The sequence below is a fragment of the Drosophila simulans genome, chromosome 2L (genome assembly GCF_016746395.2).
Source record: "Drosophila simulans strain w501 chromosome 2L, Prin_Dsim_3.1, whole genome shotgun sequence".
Taxonomy (NCBI): Eukaryota; Metazoa; Arthropoda; class Insecta; order Diptera; family Drosophilidae; genus Drosophila; species Drosophila simulans.
The window spans coordinates 9,741,005-9,761,530 of record NC_052520.2 but is presented as its reverse complement, the minus strand read 5'-3'; the positions used below and the strand labels follow the sequence as shown (position 1 = coordinate 9,761,530).

At 42.3% G+C, this 20,526-nt stretch overlaps 1 protein-coding gene across 12 annotated transcripts in view; it reads left to right on the top strand.

Moving 5' to 3' along the window:
* The window catches only part of LOC6731680 (acetylcholine receptor subunit alpha-type acr-16), a 92,436-nt gene that overhangs the window by 46,747 nt on the left and 25,163 nt on the right, over positions 1–20,526 (top strand). For 8 of the 12 annotated variants that reach the window (XM_039298550.2, XM_039298551.2, XM_039298548.2 and 5 more), the window contains exons 4-5: positions 13,822–13,961; positions 20,111–20,155. In XM_039298550.2, the coding sequence (XP_039154484.1) occupies positions 13,822–13,961; positions 20,111–20,155 (185 nt within the window). Of the gene's footprint in view, positions 1–13,821; positions 13,962–14,225; positions 14,271–20,110; positions 20,156–20,526 lie in introns of all 12 variants that reach the window. The other 4 variants (XM_016178558.3, XM_039298554.2, XM_039298547.2 and 1 more) reach the window with 2 other exon arrangements.

Sequence of the window (20,526 nt, the reverse complement as noted above, 5' to 3'; positions counted from 1 at the left end):
TGGTCGCCAGTCAGTCGGTGGGGTTTAACCACAAACACGTTCACACATGAGCTGCAACTGGATTTCACCATACCCCCTCCAAATCCTTTCTGCCATTTCAGCCGTAATTGCATTATTTTCATTAACAAAAGTTCAACTTGGGCGGCGCTTTTCGCACTCGTCACGCTGCCCAGGATGGCGATGGGTGGCAACTTTGCATTTCCGGGACAATAGTTATATTCCTCCTCTTATTCAGCTCCAGCTGCTATTATTTCTCTTTTACCTTTTTTTTTTTGTTTTTTTTTTAACAGTTTTTACCAGTTTAACCCTCTTGAAGTGACGGCTGTAGCTGGCCATTGTGATCGGATGTGGGTACGTGGGCATAATAAACTTTAATTAAAATGCATAAAAGCGCGCCAGTAATGAAAACTGAAGTAGCTAGTGAAAGGGCAAGGTGTGCTGGTCGCCTTCCCGAATTAAAGTGATTCAAGCGACGGGCAATCAATTTAATTAAGAAAAATACCAGGTAATGTGCTGATATTATACTCCTGTAGTCTCGAACACGATACTCGATACTCAGTACTCGGAATCGCGTAGTGTTGGTAATTGCCATTGCCTTGGTAATGAGGTGCAAAAAACAAGAAATTAAACGCAGAAGAGAGCAGAAGAGAGGAAGATAATAATAAAGGTAAAGATGCGAAAAGTAAGGCAAAATAAGTTAAAACGATGGAATTCAAAAGAAATTGGGGATCCAAGAAAGAATTTTATAGCTTAAAGTTACTTTAAGCTTAATTTGCATCTTAAAAGTTACTTAATATATGTATATAGGCATATATAACATTAAAGGAACCTTTAAAGTTCCTTAAGAGCGACATGTTTTTGAAACAATCAAAGTCATGGAATCCTAAATCCTTTAGCAATACAATTGGCACATTTAGGTCTTGGCTTTACCCATTCATGTCCTGGGGCAACTCGTTCGTCTGACATTTTGACAGATTTGATGGCGCTTGAAGTTTGTGTCATTTGCCACCTTTGAGTAATCTGCAACTAAATTAGAAGCGCGGCCATCACAAAAGTTTTATCTGACAAATACATTTCAATTGTCGGCATGCCCCAGCCAGCTCGGCTCTGATGATAAATGAAACTGAAAAGTTTAATGAACCACAGAAACAGTGGCAAAATGCCGACTGCCGTCGAGCATAATGAGCGTCCACTGTGTTGCGTATAAGGGTGTGGGTTTGGCAATTAAATTTTGCTTAGCTGCCACGCCCCCTAATTCACCATTCCGCCCCTGGGTACAACTCAATGCCCACGGAGTCAGTGCAGAAGTTGTCAAAATTAACAAAACGCGGGGCTTCTCATTAATCTCTGTCTCCCAGATGGGGAGCAAACTCAGTACGCTGGCCAGAATGAATGAATGAATGGCCAGTCCAGTGCACAATACTCATCTCTTCGTCATAAAAATGAAAAATATACTCGAAATGACAGCAAAAAGTTGTTGCGTCCCCCATCTCCGGAATTTTCCAAATGGCATCTGCTGCGTGTCTGTCTGTGGTAGTGTGCTGGGGAAAATGGGAAAATAGGAAAATTCGACGGGGCACTGGAGCTGTGCAGAGCGGTGCTCTGGAGAGTTAATCATTTTCCTGCAGTCATTTGTTTGATGGCCTTGCCTTGCCTTGTTTTATTTTATTTCGTATGCTTCGGTGTCATAAATGTGGCACTGCATGTGCTGGCAAAATGCGCATACGCAGCGTTGGCCATTATGAAGTAAAGTGGGTGTGTCACGCAGTAAGATCAAAACCAGATGCCGTTCCAAACCACAGCACAGTGTTTAGTTCAGAAACTAAAAATTACACACACACATGCATGAAAGTTAAACCAGACTGGCTTCTAATAAAAACAAAATTGTATAATTTACTGTCAATTTAATTCCATCAAAACGTGTTATTTATTGTTTTATTTATTGAAATTTGAAAAATCAAGTCAGCCAATTGGTTTAAAAAAATACTACACTATTTGGGAATATAAAAGCTGTTTAGTGGGTAATCAAAATATTATAAATTTTGTTTGTTTATTATGTTTCATATGTGCACATTAAGTGCATCGCGGGAAATACAATCAAAATTTTAAGAGAGCTCTTGCTAAAGCTATTATATGAGAAACAGAACAACTCCAAGTTCATTCGACTTTACGGGCATTAATAAACTAGAATATCGAAGACAGGTCATAAATTCCAGGATATTAGTTTGGGAATTTGTAGGAATTTCGAGCTGTCAGCAATTAAACGAAAATGCCTGCGAAGTCCCGAACATTGTGTGCACATGCACTGCAATTAGTTAATTGGAATTAGGCCTACGTTCGACTCAAACTTGTGCTTGACCAGCACAGTGATGGCGACGTCGTTGGCCTCATTTTGGCACCGATCGGAGAAGGATTCAACAAATGGCCAGGAATGGAGCACTGGAGTACTGTTTACTCAATTATTTAGAGCGTGTCCTGGCCCATGCAGCTGGCCATGCATAAATAATGGCAAAGCCAGCCAGTGTGTCCCAAAACAGAAAACAATTGAGAGAATTCCCCACGTGCCGTCGTGCCATGTGTCGGCAATTGAAACTCAATTTAGTCAACTGGCAAAAACAACTGTGGGGTTCGTCCTGGGGGAATCTAAAAGAAAAATGAGCCAGCAAAATGCATTTTTACAATTTTCACGCCAATTGCCATAAAAGCTGTAAGTGAAATACTTAAATGCAGCCACCTCTGCTTCGCCGGGGACTAGGACTCTGTGATTCGCTCGACGCTCTACCAAGGATCCGCCACCTCCCACTCCGCCCCCTAACAATGTCGCCCTCTCTGCGATTCGGTTTCCTGTTTCCTTTGCAGCTTCACCTACTTCCTGCCTGGCCTGGCAGTCGGCTCACGTTTTTGGGCAATGTGTCGCGACAATCAACAAGCCGCGCAAATGTTCCTGCTGCCATTTGGCTACCCAGCACGGAATGCGGGCTCCGAATGGCACTGAGATTGCCGGTTTTGCAGCTCAAATTCGACTGGGCACTTTTAAGATGGTTTCCAGAGGATCGAGACCCCAAATAAATTGCCACGAAGTCTCTTAAATTAGAAAGGTAGATAGAAGCACACTTCAAACAATGTATGATAAATCGCATATTTAACTAAGAACATAATTGAAAACGGTTATATGAAATATTGAGTTCATTTATGTTATTAAATCATTTTAATAGGTGTATTACTTTAAATATAAAGTTATACTATAAAGTCTTAGCAACCCATCCATCAGTAGAGAGCCTTTAAGTCCAGCCTGTTATCTTTCGCTACTGGGCATCCTTTAGTCCATCAATGCGGCTCCTTAATCCTGCCCAGCTTTTGCGGTGAGTGGAATGGAACACCGGGTGCCGCCTGGATGGGCAATTAAACGCTTTGCCGGATGCGGAGGATGCGGCGAAACTTTAAACAAATAGCCTGAACAACGAGCACAACAACAACATCGACAAGAACAAGAACAACAATTAATGTGAATTTATTTTTCGGACTCATTTGGCGGTAATTGCCGAGCGTCAACGAGAGCAAACACAATGAAAGCAATCGTATGCTGTGCGAGGGTTGCCCATAGAGTTCGGTCCATCGTCATATGCAAAGCTGCCACGAAGCGTTGAATAGCGCCTCGGGAAAAAAGTGGGTAGCTCGTAATTTCCCTAGAATTTCTGCCCACTTATTTACGATGAATTTTTGGACAGCCTACGCAGTGAAGGACCCCCCCCCATCCTTTTTTCACCCCTTCGGCAATTCCGGCAATCATTTAAGCTGTTTTACGATCTACAATTGTGTGGCTCCTGCTCGGCAACAACTGTAAATAACTTTGCTCATTTCAAACATTTATTGGTGACGCAAACGGCCTGTAGGTCGGTATTTTGGTATTTCTGTTTCGGTTTCGGTTTCGAATGCTCACTGGGTCTTATGGCCGATTTTTACTTGTGTTAATTTCCTGTAACGTGGAAATTACCCCTGACAAATGAGATACTTTCGGCCTTACTCACAAGCAGAAGGACATAAAAAGCAGGCCACATAAAATATGATGAAGGGCACTTAAGGCGCACGGACTCGATGACATCCATCAAATATTTAGGCACACAACATGCATAAATGGATGACACACTCGCTCACACACACACACATATATAGACGCGTACACCGGGGGGCGTAGGTGACACGCCCATTGTTTTCATAAATATTAAAGTGAGCAAACCTTTCGGGGCCGCCTGTTTGCAAATCTTTGCAATTTCATTTGGCCCGGAACGACGCAAATTTATGGGTGAGAATGCAAAGTTTGTCGAAACATTTTCTTAGCCCACTTTTGGCGCTTGCTGCACTGCTGCTGGGCAATATAATTTATAGAAAATATATGCAATTTCAGCGCAGTTGCAACGCCACAAGGTGCCACAGTTGCATTCGAGCTGCCAATGGGGAAAGCGTAATTCAAATGAAGTTTCAACGGCCGGAAGTGGCAAATATATGCGGAATATTTTAACGACTTTAGAGCCAGCCTGGATTTTCTTTTCCAACTACAGCAGTTGTGAATTGGAAAGCCAGAAGTCAGCCTAATGTTGCCACATTTCCAGTGACGAACCACTGTGCCACATCGAGCAATTCATCTCAGATTTGTGGCATGCAGCGCAGAGAGTGCAATTGAAAGCGCTGCGGCAGCGTCATTAATCAAGTTGCAACTACGAAAGCGCTTTTCCCCGCACCCAGAAAACTGCACTCTTCCATTCCGAGGAATCTGTTCGCAATTTGGATGAGCAGACAAATGACTGGGAAGATTGCCATGCGAATGATCTGGCCCAATGAAATATGATTTGAAGGCGTTAAGCTGTCAGCCGCAAAAGGTAGATTTACTACCTGTTTCCTTTCGTCCCTATACACCATCACACACACACACACACACACACACGTCTTTTGTGGTCGGAGGCCATGGAAAATTTATTCGCACTGCGGAATGAAAATGCCAAATTTCGTTTCAAGAACACGACGCACAGGAATTTACAGAGTACTGCACATTTATTGCCTCCCAACTGAGTTGTGCTTTCTAAACGAGAACAATTCTCGGATTTAAGCTACCAACTACTCAGTCGAGTGACCTCCAAAAATATGCCACACAATTGTTACACACAGCTTGCTTTTTCCTCGGTGGGGAGGGGGAGTGGGAGGTTGGGAAAAGCGATTCCATTCATGAAAATTTTTACACAAAATTACATTTGCCGGGCCCCACGGCTAACTAACTGGCAGTCGAAAAGTCGGGCCAATCCGACCGACCAAAAGGCAGGCATTTTCCGTAAATTACTCGGACAAATTCCACCATTTGCCCCGCCCACCCGCACATGGGCGTAGTCCAAAGGTCGGGTGGTTTAGAAACTTGTTCAAAGACCTACAATATCAATGAATCCTTGATGCTAACTTTACGACCCCCACATGTAACTAACCATTTCTCCATTGCGTGTGTGTTTAATTTGCGTTGTCTTCTCATTAATAATGGAAGGCTCCTTTTTGGTAGAGCAACCAACACCGGCATCAGATTTCCCAACTATGGTTGCGCCCATCTCAACAAAACAAAAAAAAAAAAAGGACATCTATGGGGAGGAAACTCCATTTTGCACACATGGTTACAACCGCTTTGGCATACAAATTCAAATTTAATCTGTGTCGGTTTGCTGGGATTTCCCCATTTGTACCAGATTATAATCTCTTCCTTTCCGAAAATAAAAAGGAGTGCTTGCAGGTGCTATCTTTTGTTCTATCGCGATGGTGGGGGCACTTTCTCATTTCACTCGGGTTGAAAGGACTCGCGTGGGTCTAACGTTAATGAGTTGCCTAGTGCGTAGTGCCCAGTTGTTAAGAGGATGCGATGGAGGGCACTGATGAGGTTGATGATGATGATAATGACGATGTGGAACTGAACATGAATGGGGCACAAATTGTGCTCAATTGGATGTGATTGGGTTTGCCCCGTGCTCGTATTGCTTTGACTATGTCTTCAATGCTCGGCCCATTCAACAGATTTCCACTTAACCGACCTTAAAAAAAAGCTTGGCAAAAGGCTGAAGGACTTTAATTAAATTGTACAAATTTTAAGCAAGCCAATTGGAAAAACCGTTAAATAAATTAAAATTTAATCGGATCGGGGATCTATGCGCTAATCACACAGTTAATTAGCTAAATCGTATTTGCAATTTATAAACACATTTGTATTATTTTTTTTGGTTGTTTTAAATGTGCTTTATTAAAAAATAGTCCATTTTACACTACATTCAAGATGAACTCTCTGGCTATAAATTTAAAGAAAAAGAACTCTTTCGTACAATAGCATATAGATTTCAGCTCACTTATCTATTCTACAGAATAGCTGCATAAAGTTTCACATCAAAGAGCCATTCAACCGTGGTAGCAAAACTAAAGTGAAATCAATTTCAAGCATTACTGGCATTCCAAGACCCACACAAAGACACCTACATATATGTGTATATATATGTAAATACCCATTTTGCGACTCTCTCTCCAGGATCTTTTTAGTAAATTTATAGACCTTCTCGTTGACTCCTAACATATGCATAATTTTTCAAGAGCATCGTCGTCGCATTGGTGCCGGGCCATAAAATGGAATCTCCGAGTGCTTTTAATTTGTCCTACCAAATGTAAGGACTAGACAGGACCTCCCACCCACGTGCACACACACATATACACATCTCGTTACTTAGCGCACATTTAATTTTGTTACGCACACACACACACACACACAAGCACAGCAGCACTGCGTGAAAGCGGAGAAAGCGAGAGTGCGAGTGGGAAAGGGAAATGGAAAAGGAAAAAGGATAGCTTGGGCGCACCAGAAAACTATGTAGCAATTTATAACTTTTCCCAGCCGAGTAGCAGTTTCCCCCCGACGAGGGGGCGGCGGGGCAGCCCCTTTGGCAAACGATAATGAGACTTCGTGCCAAATTATTTAAGAGTTGAACGCGGAGGAGAGCAGTGTAGGAAAACACAAAAGTAAATCAAAAATTTCCGGAAACCCGGAATGCGATTAATAAAAGTGTAGCACTTAGCCAGATTAGGCACTGCGCAATGGCGTAACAATTGTTAATTACCATTCGCTTATACAGCGGGGAAAATTTAAAAGTAAATTTACCCATTAAATTAACCTAAAATGCCTGGTGGTGGTTGTGGTTGGGGTGTTGTGCAATTGCCAGCTGAAAATTTAAATTATTTTGCACATTAAATTCTGCGGTTACCACGCAGCTGAATTAATAGCCAAGTCGCCAAGGCTCCAACATCATCGTCGTCGGCGGCTTTGGCGCTGAAATTGAATTTGCCAGCGACTGAGCCGCAAACGCTGAAACCGCGATCAAAATCTAGCCACGCATACAGTCGCACGAATTCATAAAGGAAGCACGACGTCCCACCGGCTGGCACAACCCCTCGCAGGACATCTACATCCTGGCGCTTTTGCCCTGTCTATCGGAGCGATTTCAAAAATCTGCACGAGCACGAGTGGGGAGAGCTGGAAAATTCATTTGAAATGCGCAAAGTGTTTTGCGTAGTCACACAGTACAGTTCTCACATTCATACACGGCTTTTGGTAACTTGCTACGGGGTTTAAGCCTTATAAATTAGCGGTTAGATTGTGCTTCATAAATCGTGCGATTAATTTTAAAGTGCTTGTGCGGCTGCTGTTTGTTTTTCGAAGAGGAGCCTCTTCATCTGCACATCCTTGATTTCTAGCCCCCGAGAATTGTGATGGTTTAAGCCTTTGACCAGGGATTAATTCGTAATTCACAAGTTGCCACTCTAATTAAAAATTATGCTTGGCAAATGGAATAAAAACTGTAGCACAAAACATTCAGTTTCATAAAGGAGAAATCTCACATTCAGTTTGAAAAACAACGCATTGCATTCGGTTTTTATATGTGTATACCCTTTTTGTTTATTTTAAAACTTCTTGTTTTGTTTCGAACCACGAATAAACAACAGTTTCCTAAACAAAAGTTAAAATGAATAAGCAAATGTAGCAGTTAAAAATGCATTTTCTCCAACTTTAGTTAGCAATCCCTTCTAACAACTGTCGAATAAAACTCAGCATTTTCCATTAAAGATTTCCTGGCCGATGAGAAGTCACTAACTCCGGGAAATCCTCTTGAAAAAAGGCTGCCTACCTTTTTACCCGCACCAAACCAGCAGCATCCCCTCGAAATTTATGTATCTAATTAAAATGGAAGTCGGGGGGCGGAAAAAAGTCGAGGGTCCTGAATCGAAAGAAAGGAAAAAGAGGCCTGTGTACTATATGCTAAGCGCTTCGCCTAACTTCGTTTCGCATAAATTTCAGCGAGATACCCACTGGGGATGGGCACGCATTATGTTTGTTTATGCTCGAGAGCTGCATTTTTATGTCCTGTCGGCGAGTTGGGGATGCGGAGCCATGGACTACAACTGCGGCCACTCCATCAGTCGGCGCAGTCGGTTGGGTGGAGACCCAACCAGTACACTGCACTACACAACAGCGGGATGTCCGCACTCAACTAGGCTGAATGGCTCCAAAAGCTAGTGGTTCGCTACAGTGGTCGAAAATCGCTTTTGCTGCGGCTGATGAACCATGAAATCTGTGGAATTTCCAGCCGGTTGCAGATGAATTCCGTTCGACGTGCATCCTAGTCGATGAAAGCCACATCTTTGCTCCTTTTGCCTGGCCACATTTGTTGCCAAATTCGGTCTCTTCGAAACGCTCGACTTTGAGGGAAAGCGGCAATCCTTAGTAAAGGATTGGCGGACTTTGGAACAATTCGAGGCCACGGTGAAAGTCGGATTGAGAAACTTCAACATTGCGAGTGCGTTGACGGACCACGATATTTCACTTCTCTGTAGTCCACAAATCAAAGACAGTGTCATAGGTCAAAGTGGAGGCACAATTGAGCCATAAGTCTTGACCTAGAACAATTCCACTCATTTTGCCTTTAAAATGTTTAAAAATTGCTCTTTCTTCTATTTAACTTAATAATCTTATAAGAAGAGAAAAACATATTCTTTCTTAGAATAATTTTGTAAGACCCGTATACATTTCAAAATGTATTATCTATTCTAAATAAGTAAATGAAACCATTTGAAATATATGTATATTTTATCTTATAGTTGTTCTGCATCCACTGTGCTGGAAAACTCTCTCCCAGCTCTGGCTGCTTGCCTTTTAGCTTAGCAGTTTGCTGCTGGCGATGCTTTTTAATAAAATTAGCTCCGACATTGGATGCTTGTTTATGCAGCAGCCGCCTAGCAAGGGGGTTGGAGTGGGTGCTGGAACTCCACTCCGCCTGCTCCACCCACTCCCATGGCGACCCGACGACCCTCGTGATGCACAACCCTGTGTGAATGTGAGTGTGGGAGCTCATGTGTGTGTGTGTGTGTGGATGCCTGTACTTGACTGCTTATTATGCATGAATTTCAAATGAAGTCGCGAACGTGACACAAACATGCTGCATGGCGATGCGGCATGCCCTTTTGCCGACCAACTTGCCACCCAACCATCCATCCACCCACAGCAGCCCAAAAAAATTTACACATTCGCATTGCGATATGCATTTAATATGAGAGAGCGAATCGTGGGGCAAGGACTGGCTGGCTGGCTGGCTATCCAGTTGGGATTCGTTCTCGAAATGCCCGAAAAATTGAAAAACACATCAAGCTCATTGAGCGCTAAATGGGAATAGGTCTTAATATGCGGAAATGGCGATGAAGATGGTCGAAATGTTATGCGTAATGAAATTGGGGCTCTTTTTGGGTGTTGATTTTTTATGGCTCTTAAGTGGGCAAGGCCAGGAATCGCAATACCAATTGAAATTCCGTTGATCTGATCTCCAGCTTTTGGCTCAGAAGCAAAGCTTTTGGCGGAAAGATAGACCTCATTATGCTAGAGTAAACTTCGTTGTAAGCCATTTTCTGTTGGCAATTAAACACTCCAGCATCTTGGCATCCTTCCAGGATGTCAGCATGTTGATAATGCACTCGCTAAGAAGGCGTTTACATTTATTTTCCCGCCTTAATGATATGCAAATACATATAAACAAAGACTGCGAAAGTTAATTGCCCTGCCTTCGTTGTTGCTGTTGTTGAATTCGTTTCTCCCGCCGGGCTGGCTATTAACATTTAATTAAACGCCTTTCGCCGTCAAAAGAGCGAAAAAGGCGACATAATTACAAGCCAGTTACACACATTTTTCTAAGCGAATTTCCGTTCAAAACTCGCTGGCAGTGCCAAATCTCTTCGAGAAGAATCTCTTCCTTCGGCTGGCCAACATTATTGTTTAATTGCAATTAGTGCCGGGCAGGCAGCGTCTCCATAACGATAATAACGAGCCGTGTTTCAGTTCATGCATAATGCAAAGGCCGAGCATGGCCCACACATTGCAATTAAGTCGCGAAAGGCGGCATGCACTGGGAGAAAAAGCGGAGTGGGTAAGCCAAATATTGCATTCCCATAACACTAGAATGAATAGTGAATGAACCTTTTAAAAATGGAAAATATCTCATAATCCTAAAGCCAAATAATGTCAGTTACACATACAACTGCATGGCAGCTCTTTGAGAAATGAAGTTAGTTTTTCGCCCAGTGCATCTCCCATTGTGACTGATTTGGTTGTTGTTGTTGCCTTTGTTGCCTTTGTTGCTGCTGCCTGCGATGCTGTCGAAAGTATCTCTTTGGCAGCCAAGTCGAGTCGGGCCTTGAAGTGTGTGTTGCCACTTGAGTTCTCCAGCTGCTACTTCTCGCAGCTCTTGCCATCCACTTCCACTACCAGCTCTCCTCCGCCTGCTCCCCATCCACTTCCACTTCCTCCGCATTTGGCCCTCGTTCACTTCTTGGCAGGAGAGTGCCTGAGTTGCCTTGAGGATGTGTTAGATTATTTTTATGTGCTTATTTTCGCATGCCTAAGTAGTTAGTTTAATAAATTGCATTGCTTAGGTAAGCGCCGTTGAGCGGCAGACTGCCTGACTGGCTGGCTTGAACAACAATTGACGGATTTTCAGCATTTGAATTGCTAAACATTTGCAAAACTTTTCCCGAGCCTTATTGAATAAGTTGATTTCAGCTTGTCCCGTCGACTGTCGTTGCTGTCTGTCAGCAGAACGAGCTCATTTTCGCCTTCTGTCCACAAGAACGAGGCAATCTCAGCACGCTTCTGGTGCACTTGATGTTGAATTACCCACAGAAATCACGTATACGCCACAGTGGCGCAGTTGCGCAGCGCACAAGGAGCACACAATGCATCACAATAGTAATTAACAATTTACCAAAAACCCACCCACACAATGGCCAAAAGAGTTTCTGTGTGATGTATTTTGCGCCCTTCCGCTGCCTTTGCCAGAGTGCTACCCATTTGCACCAAGGTTAAAGTACCTGCTCGTAAATTTTTTAAAAACAACTGAAAGCGAGCAGAGCGAATCCAAACGATTCAGTGGAAAGTGGGGGCAAGCAACAAAAAAAAAAAAAAAGAAAGCAATCTGCATTCAAGGTGCCAAATGCGAAACGACTGAAATTGTCGCCAAACAAAAGGAGCTGCCCACGACGAAGACCAAATTAAATAGTTTTAAATCATGCAAACGACGACCCCAGAGACAAAAGCGCCAGGGAAGCCAGGGGAAAAGGGGTGGGGGGTGGCAAAGGCAACAATGGTGGGCGGGGGAAATCAAATGTCAACTTAGTGCAAGGACAACTGCAGCTGGAGAAGTTGTAACCGACGCTCAAGGCCAAATTGATCAGGCCCGAGAGCCAGCGAGCTAGTGAAACTGGGTCAACACACCGCACAAATAAGTTGGCAGTAACTCACCCACACAGCGAACAGCACACCTATACGTGCACACACACACGCACACACACACACGCATTGCTCCTAGAAGTATGCACTGTGTGGCAGATTAATTTTGGCGTCCTTCAAGGAATTGTTCGAGCTCATACTTCATTCAATTAAATCGAAATTCGGTTTCAATTATGCCTGATTTGAGCCAAAGCCCTGGATATGAAGTTCTTCAACAATTAGATGTAAAATGTGATGAGATATTTAATAAGGCGATTTCATTTAAGAATAATAGAACGATGGATCAATTTCAATTAAGCGATATGCTCAATGTCATCATATGGCAAAGATACAAGATTCTCATGTTGGTGGTTACTTGCAGCTTGTTTTTGGATAAAATTTATTTGGGGTGTAATTTATTAAACTTAAACAATATTTAAGGTGTTAATTGTAGTACTTTCTCATAGTATAAACCCCTATAACTGGTATGGTCATCTCCTAGTGTTAAATGCAGCCGACAAGCGACTTAGTTGCTTATCAGTGTCACTTGTCGCCAGAACAAAGGACATTTTGGGGCTCGTCCTTCATTGTCGCACACTTGCATCCCAAAACGTTTACATGAGTTCCCATTTCCCGCCCGCCTGTTGGCTGCACTGCACCTGGTTTCGCCTCTGCTCCTGCATATTAATGCTCATGTCATAAACACATTCGCTCACCTTGACAGCCTGTGGGTTTGGTCAGTACGCCAGTTCGTCATTGGTCGGCGGTCAGTTCCAAGTGGTTGCCCTGCCATGCCAAATTCATGGCCTGCTCCTCCTGTGATGCTGATTTCGATTCTGATTCGGATTCGGATTCAGCTCCTGTCCCGATTGCATAATTTAAACGAAATTCCGACATGGATTCGATTGCCACCATGAATGCGAGCAGCTTGGACCAGGGCCAAAAACCACTGCTGCTCCGGACTGAAGGATGGCGGAGACCCGATGCATTCATGAATGAGTTGACACACTGTTGGGCTCAAATTTTGCGAATGGCCTGCCAATATTTGTCCCCTGGCCCAACTGGTCACACCTCTTGTTGCTGTCTTTTCGCCTCTAATGGCGTGCAAATAGTTTTCACAATTGAGTTGTCAATTTATCTGCGAGGCGAAACATCGCCAGCTTCGCTAGCTTCGCCAAACTTTTTGTCGCTCATCTCAAATATTTGCCATTGCCCATTTTACGGTTTGTTTTAGCACAATGTACCGCCAGGTTCTAGGACACTTCCTTCCGTCTCATGGCCCACCTACATTCTCCGCATTCGAGTGGAGTAGCTCTTACACAGTGGCACTTAATGACATTTTATGGCTGCCACCTAGGCCAGTCCAAAAACCAGAGAATTGCGGAGTGGTCTGGCCAAATTGTGTGGGAGCCAAAGCCATTTTCCGGAGGCCAGGAAAGCAACTTTGTAGTAGCACTGGGATGGAAATATAATGCAAGGTCTTGGGCTTAAATATTCGTATCCGATGGGCTTTATTTCGATTACTAAAGTTGGAAGTATTGAAATCAATTGAGCATATAGTTGATTTTACATAAAGAACAAACATCATTGCTAAATTGTGAAAAAAAAATCTGCTAATAGAGTCTTAGAGAAAAAAGAGCTCTGTGAAAGTGAGCGCATTAACTACTCCAATTGAAAGGCTTTCTCGCTGGCGCATTAAATGCATTTAACTGGCCGCCACAGCAAAAGCGAAAATTGCTTTCATTCAGAGTTGCGAAATGATTTCGACCCATTAATTGGTCGCCCACAAACTCATCACGCTGCCAGAGAACATGCCATTTTTATAATGGTTTTTGTCCGTAATGAGGCAACGCAACTGCTCCGTCGACCAACTGCCAATAAGTGAGCCCGGTTATTAGTTTAATTTGGCAGAATTTGGCCATAAATCAGCGTCGAACATGATCGCCCCCCACTTAATTGCCACACGCTTTCCATTAATTTTTCGCCCATTTCACTCGTTGCAGAAAGCTGTCAAGGACCTCATGAAAAGCGCCTGCTGAACCACCTGCTGTCCACCTACAACACGCTGGAGCGACCCGTGGCCAACGAATCGGAGCCCCTGGAGGTCAAGTTCGGACTGACGCTGCAGCAGATCATCGACGTGGTAAGTGGTCGCCGGGGATGGACCTAATCCCTTTGGCCTTTGGCCTTTGGTCCAGCTAACATTTTCGAAAAGCATCAAAAAATAAGCAAGAATAACTGAGAGTAATCAGACGTGTGCCCCTGGCTGTCGGATCTGCATCCGAATCGAAACAATTTTTAAAAACAGATTGAATTGAATTGAAATGAATTGAATCGAATCGATGCATAGGACTTATGTAACGTGAACAGGCAAAGAATTAACAATTATTGATTGCGTCTCTTATAGGATGAAAAGAATCAGATTCTGACCACAAATGCGTGGTTAAATTTGGTAAGTGACATGTACCCGTCGTTTTTTGTGACAACACAATATCACAACTATTCTTTTGTGATTGTGACTTACAGTTTGCGTTTTTTGTTTGCTTTTTGAGGTTTCCGTTTTGCCAGGCGAAAAGCGACACATTTTTATATAACTTGTTCCACCACCAAAACCACAAGTTTTTTTTTTCGTTTCGTTTTCTCTGAATTTGTTTTTGGCATTCAATAATTATTGCCCCACAGGGGCTTCTTTATCAATAAATAAATACATATTTGCATATGTGTTGTCCCAATATGTCTGTGTGTGCGTCTGCGTGCGTGTGTGTGTGTGTGTGTGTGTGCGTGTATATGTGTGAGTGTGAAAGCCTGAACATTTTTACTTTTGTTTGTTCTTTTGACATTTTATTTACCATTTAAACACATTTCAATTAAACGAACGTTAAAAATTCAGCACAAATAAAATCCAATTATAAAGCGAAAATGTTTTTAAACAACTGGAAAGGCTTTGAAGACGATTTGGTGGCAGAGCCTCCTTGGCTTGATATCCTTTATTTTGCAGCCATTAAAAAATACTTTATATTAGCTGCGCTAGTCCTTTTGGCTAATCCGATGGCATCCGAAACTTCTGATTTACACAAATTTCACTTGAATTGGACGTGATGGAGGGGAAATAGCCTTCTACTGGACAAGGGATGGCCGCAATGGCATTGCTAAATTGGCAGAAATGGCCGGGCAGACCATAAACATAAACAAATAAATCAAAACAAGCGACCCAAGAGGACATAAATAAAATTTATATTTGTAAAGCGACAGCCATTTTTTCTTTTTTTTTTTGCTGCGCATTGTTTGTGCTCGGTCTCACCTGAAAACTCGAATTGCAATCGTTTTGGCCAGAACCATAAAGCGAAAACCATCCAACGAGCTGCAGACAGGAAACCCTTTTCAAAAAAAATTAATAGCACAACCCCAACCTTCGAGCCATATACATACGTATTTCTTTGTATGTAGATACATATGTCCAGAGGCGGATTTATGATTGCCCGTCAATTTTCAATTTCCTTCGAAAAAACACAGCTTTTTCCGCCTAACAACTTTTGTAACCAACTAATTGTCGTTCCATTTATGAAATGCGAACGCAAACTTTAAGCTCCATCGCAGCGTTTTCAATTAATTGCCTTTTATGAAAACAGTTTTTGTTGATCAGCCACGTGTTTAGTTGCTTTTATTTCGTCGTGTTTGGTTTTGTGTGATTTACATGCTCTCGTACATATTAATACATTTTCGATTTTCGATTTTGTTATAATTATTTTGTAACTTTTTTGCATACATTCTGTTGTTCTCTGTTTGTGCAAACGTGAAATGACAACATTTTATCCATTATTCAACGGAAATGTGCGGCATGCCGTGTGAACAAATGTGCTTAGTCGGGAAATTCTATGTCCGATGGCCACAGTTGCCGTTGCTAACCCTCCATAATTCCCAATTAAAGTAGAATTCTCGGGGGAATGGATAATCACAGTCGAGTGCCAAGGGAATCCGAATCCATGCAATTTAATTGATGCGAACGCCTAGTTTGCAAGTCAGTTTTAAGCCAACAACTAAATGGGAAACACTCGCTTGTTTGGTAAATCACAAATGTGGCATGGATATGCGTAACCCCTTCCAGTGGAAGGTAACCTTCGACCCCAATTAGTATGCTCCATTAAGTGCATTAATCGATTGACAAAATGATTTACAAGACTATTACCGTTAGCCACCCATCCACCGCCCGATTTCAATTATGTTTTACTTGCATTTAAGTCGCCATCGTTGTGCTTGTATGCGTGTGTGATTGAGAGCTAGTGTACATGTGTTTTTTACGGATTATGTTTGATATACGTACATATACTTACCATATATTTTTGCTGGGTACATGTCATAAAGCGTTCTCTGATTATACATATCTGAGTAAAAGGCAAAAGCTGCAATTAAAACGCAACCAAAAACCAATACAAAACAAAAACCAAAAAACAAGCAACAAGAACTAAAGTCGTGTCTTGCATGTTGTTTAAACGAAGTGCATTTAAAAAGTGAAAGATAAACTGCAAATTCCAACTCGGTGTATTCTTTGTATCTATATCTATACGTATAAATATATATATATATAATGGCATATAAATGTATCTGCATATTGCGCAACACAACTAACAACCTAAACAGCCAAACCTACTAAAAACCAAAAGATATCGATGAAGTTATGACTTTAATCTGCTCGCCCCCCTCCCACCTCCCTCTCACCCCTCCGCACATCCTCACGAATAAATTATACAATTAAAGCCAGGACATCTATGCGCTGGCAAACCAAATGCATTTTAATTTACACGATTAAATATGTATGATATAATTTGATTTATGCACTCGCCATTCGGACAGATTGATGGGATGGAATGGAATGGGGCGGGGAAGGTATCAAATAAAAGGGAATTGAAACCGCATCGCTTTGATTTTCAGTGGCATAAATTATAAATCGATCCGAATGGAGATTTATGAATTCGCCAGCCCTGACATTTTCAGCGGCTCCTGGTCACGCAATTACTCAAATTGCAGCTACCGATAATGAATGTCCTTCGAAAATTCCCCCTGATGTTGGGGATTACATACAGCCCAAAAGTGACAATTGGCAAAGTTTTGCAATTGCCGTCGAGCATCTTGAGGTCACCACGTAGTCGTGGCTAAGCAAAGGTTACTCCTTCAGCATGTCCTCGTTCCTCCTTTCGTCCTGCTGATTGCCATCTAGCTGATGATGATGGCGATGATGATAATGATGATGATGGCCCGTCATGACAGCCAGTTGCAACCGAATGCCACTGAGCTGGAGGAACAGGACGAAAGGTCAGGTCGAAGGCTCCTTGGGCACGACATTAAAATGCACATTGTGGCTGGGCCAACGGCCACCATCAGCATCCAAGTTAAGAAAAATAAAGTCATTAGCATTTTTCGGCTAACACCAAAGCACCACAGCAGCATTTTCAGTGGATGTAACCTCTCGTCTAATGACTTGCCAGGTTGCAGCCACCACAAAGCCCCCCAAATGACTGGGGCTTTAGAAATATGTGTCAAAAGGAAATGGCCAAAGGCCACCCACTCTAGCGCTTACCCCAACTTCCTAAAAAAACGGATGAGAACACTGCAAATTTGCGAGGGTGTGAAGCGAACAAGCTTTTGATGGTGTTTAATCTGTTGTTCTGGGTGTGGCTCAAGCCAAAAGCCAGCAATTGAAGTCTAATGCACATTATTTGGCAATCTGTGTGGAAAGTTCGTCGTTTTTTTCCAAAGTATCTTTTATCTGAAGAGGAAACATTCAGTTAATAGCTAGCAAAAAGTAATGAAGATTAAGTTAACGATTGGATGCAAAGTTTGCCTCGTTAAGACACCAACAAAAGCCATTCAAACTGGTAGGTAATTGTTTTAGCTTGACAATAGAGTTCAAGTTTTTATGTGAAATTTCAATTGTAAATATTTATTTAAAGATAGGTAACACAGTTAAATCCTTGAATGCGCTTAAACTGAACTCAATAATATTCGATGTAATCTAGCCATTTTGAGTCGCAGTCAACGACTTTGGCTCAAAAGGGCAAAGATGAAAAGTTAAGCTGGTGTCGAATCTATTAGCGTCATCCATTGATACTTTGCAAGCACGCCTGGAATCCATTATAAACATACTTTCGCCCAAATTGTGGCCCGCGAGTATCAGCCAGAGTTCGACAAAGTCATTTGGCAGCGTTGTACAAACTGCCTCGTTCACTTATCACCCACTCATTTGTCTCGCCTCGAAAAACACACACACTTGAGCACTTTGAGTGCTGCCAAGGCCAACAAACTTCGTCCTTGAGCCCCCGTTTGGTGTTAGTCTACTCTCGTTTTTGGCTCATGTGCATAACCCATTTGTAAGGCAAACAGCGAAGCCAGCAACAAAGTTTGCACAAAAACATTCATTCATCACGGGAGTGCGAGATCCTGGGCTGAATCCTGGATATATCCCCGAATCGAGTGCCCGTGGCCAGGGTCTGAAAATCTGAAATCTGGATTGTTGCTACTACAGACGACAACGGCAATTGTTGGCTCATTAGAAACTCATTTAAAAACAATTTGGCACGTTAATGCAAAATAAATCTATAAGCTTATGCAGCCACGTACATAAATGCTGGAGTATCTGTGTCTGGGGAAAGCGAACGCTTAATGCTTAATGCAGATGTGGAGTCTGCTGCAAATGGGGCTTTAAGTTTGCCACCAAAGTGTCATTAGTATGCGTCAATGTCAGGGGCTCACATCCCGACATTCTCGTCCCCTCGACTCCTCGCATCCTCGCATCCCGGTTGTCATAAACATGAAATTTGCACAAAACCGCCATTTTTATAAGGTGTCAACGGCACAAATTCAACTCATACCCATACCCATACCCATATCCATATCCATACCATGCTCACATATTCAAATGTTGCCTTGGTGTTGTTGTGGCATTTGACGTGAAGAGGAAGTGCCTGCATATTGGCTTAAACGAAAACGCCAACCGAGTGGGGGAGCTCTTTCGCGATTCAGAAATCATCCAGGTCACCAGAGCAAACTCATGTCCAAGGATGCGGCTGTGCCCACCCTCCTGCATATCATTAAGTTTCCCCTTCCATCACCAAACTGCTGTATTTTTTAATGGCCCAAGTCGTTACTGCAGCTGCTACCAAATTCACCCGCATCCTTTTTTTGGGTTTTCCACCTTTTTTTGGGTGTTTTCCCAATTTTTTTCTTTTTTTTTGCATTTTGCGGCTGTGGGTTGTAACCATTTTTGTTGTTTAACCCAGCAAGTTATTAATGACAGTCACCTTAGAGGGGGCTTTCACATGCAGATCTGCCGGATTCGTTGAGCTGTTCATCTGCATTTCAAACGGCATCGGTAGAAAGGACGCCTTGAATCCATCGCGCCATTCTCATCCACTGGGATTGGACTAGACTGTTTGGATAGTTGGCGGTCGAGTGACTGACAATGCGCCAGCATGAAATATCTTTAATTAAAATTTTGTATAAAGATAAATGGGTTTTGATACCTAGTTCAAAGTTTTTATTGCCAACCCACACTGCCGCCTGAATGGCGGAGCAGTTGAATGGAAATGTATAAGTATACACATACATATTCCACCCAATTCAAGCGGGATTCCAATGTAAATTGGCGCAATGAACAAAGGATCTGAAGGCCGACCGACCAGCAGATTAAATTTGTACGGGGCAGAGATTCGGATTCGGATTGAGATTGAGATTAGGCTTCAAGGCGAACTGCTCAAAGCTGCTCTGGGCCAGCAAAGTTTTTGATAGCATTCCATTTGGCTTATTCGGTACGTTTCGTTGCAAATTGAGTGATGATGGGAGATTGAGGCGAGTAAACTGCAACAGCACCAAGGAGAGCGATGAATGTGCTCCGATTAAAACACAAGACCCAAGTCTAATTTACGGAAACTAAAGCAGATTAAAGTCACACTTCATCGCGTGCAGAGCTAGTGGAGATTAAACTAAAAAACATCAAAAAAAAAAATCGTATTCATAAACGTCATAAAAAAAGATGCTATAAATAAAAGAAAAAGTAGAAAAAAGCTCAAAAAGAAAGAACAAACCTCCTTATAAAACTCATAAAACAAATGTATAAACCAAAACTTTCTTTTACCATGCTCTGCTCTTTTTAAACTTTTGACTTAAATTAACTTTTTGGCTTTCCTTGCGTCTTACTTACTATTGTTGTTTTGTCTTGCGTTGAACTTGATTTGATTCACTTTTGTTTTTTGGCGTTAACAACAAAACAACCAAAATTCGTTCCAAATGCGTTTGTAGGACGAGAAGAATCAGCTTCTCATAACGAATCTTTGGCTTTCGTTGGTAAGTCTCAACTAAAACTCGCCATCATAAATCATAAACCTAAACCCCCAATTTAAATACTTACTTATAGCCTAAATCGTATTTTAAATAATGTGTATTCGCTTTAAACCTACTTAACCATAAATCGAACATCAAGGACTCTTTCTGTCTCCGTCCAGCAGAAAGTATATATATTTTATATATTCATATTCAATCTGCCGAATGCGTATCCTTCTAGTTGGTAGTACTGTACGCTGGGTTCGGGCCAGATAGAGTCCGTTCTGATTATAATTTAAGCACACACGGTCCTAAGAGTTAATCGAGTTTTTGTTCCTCGTTGAAAGATTCATCTGAAATCCTGCTCCCCAAAGCTCTGTTGTAAAAAACGCTTA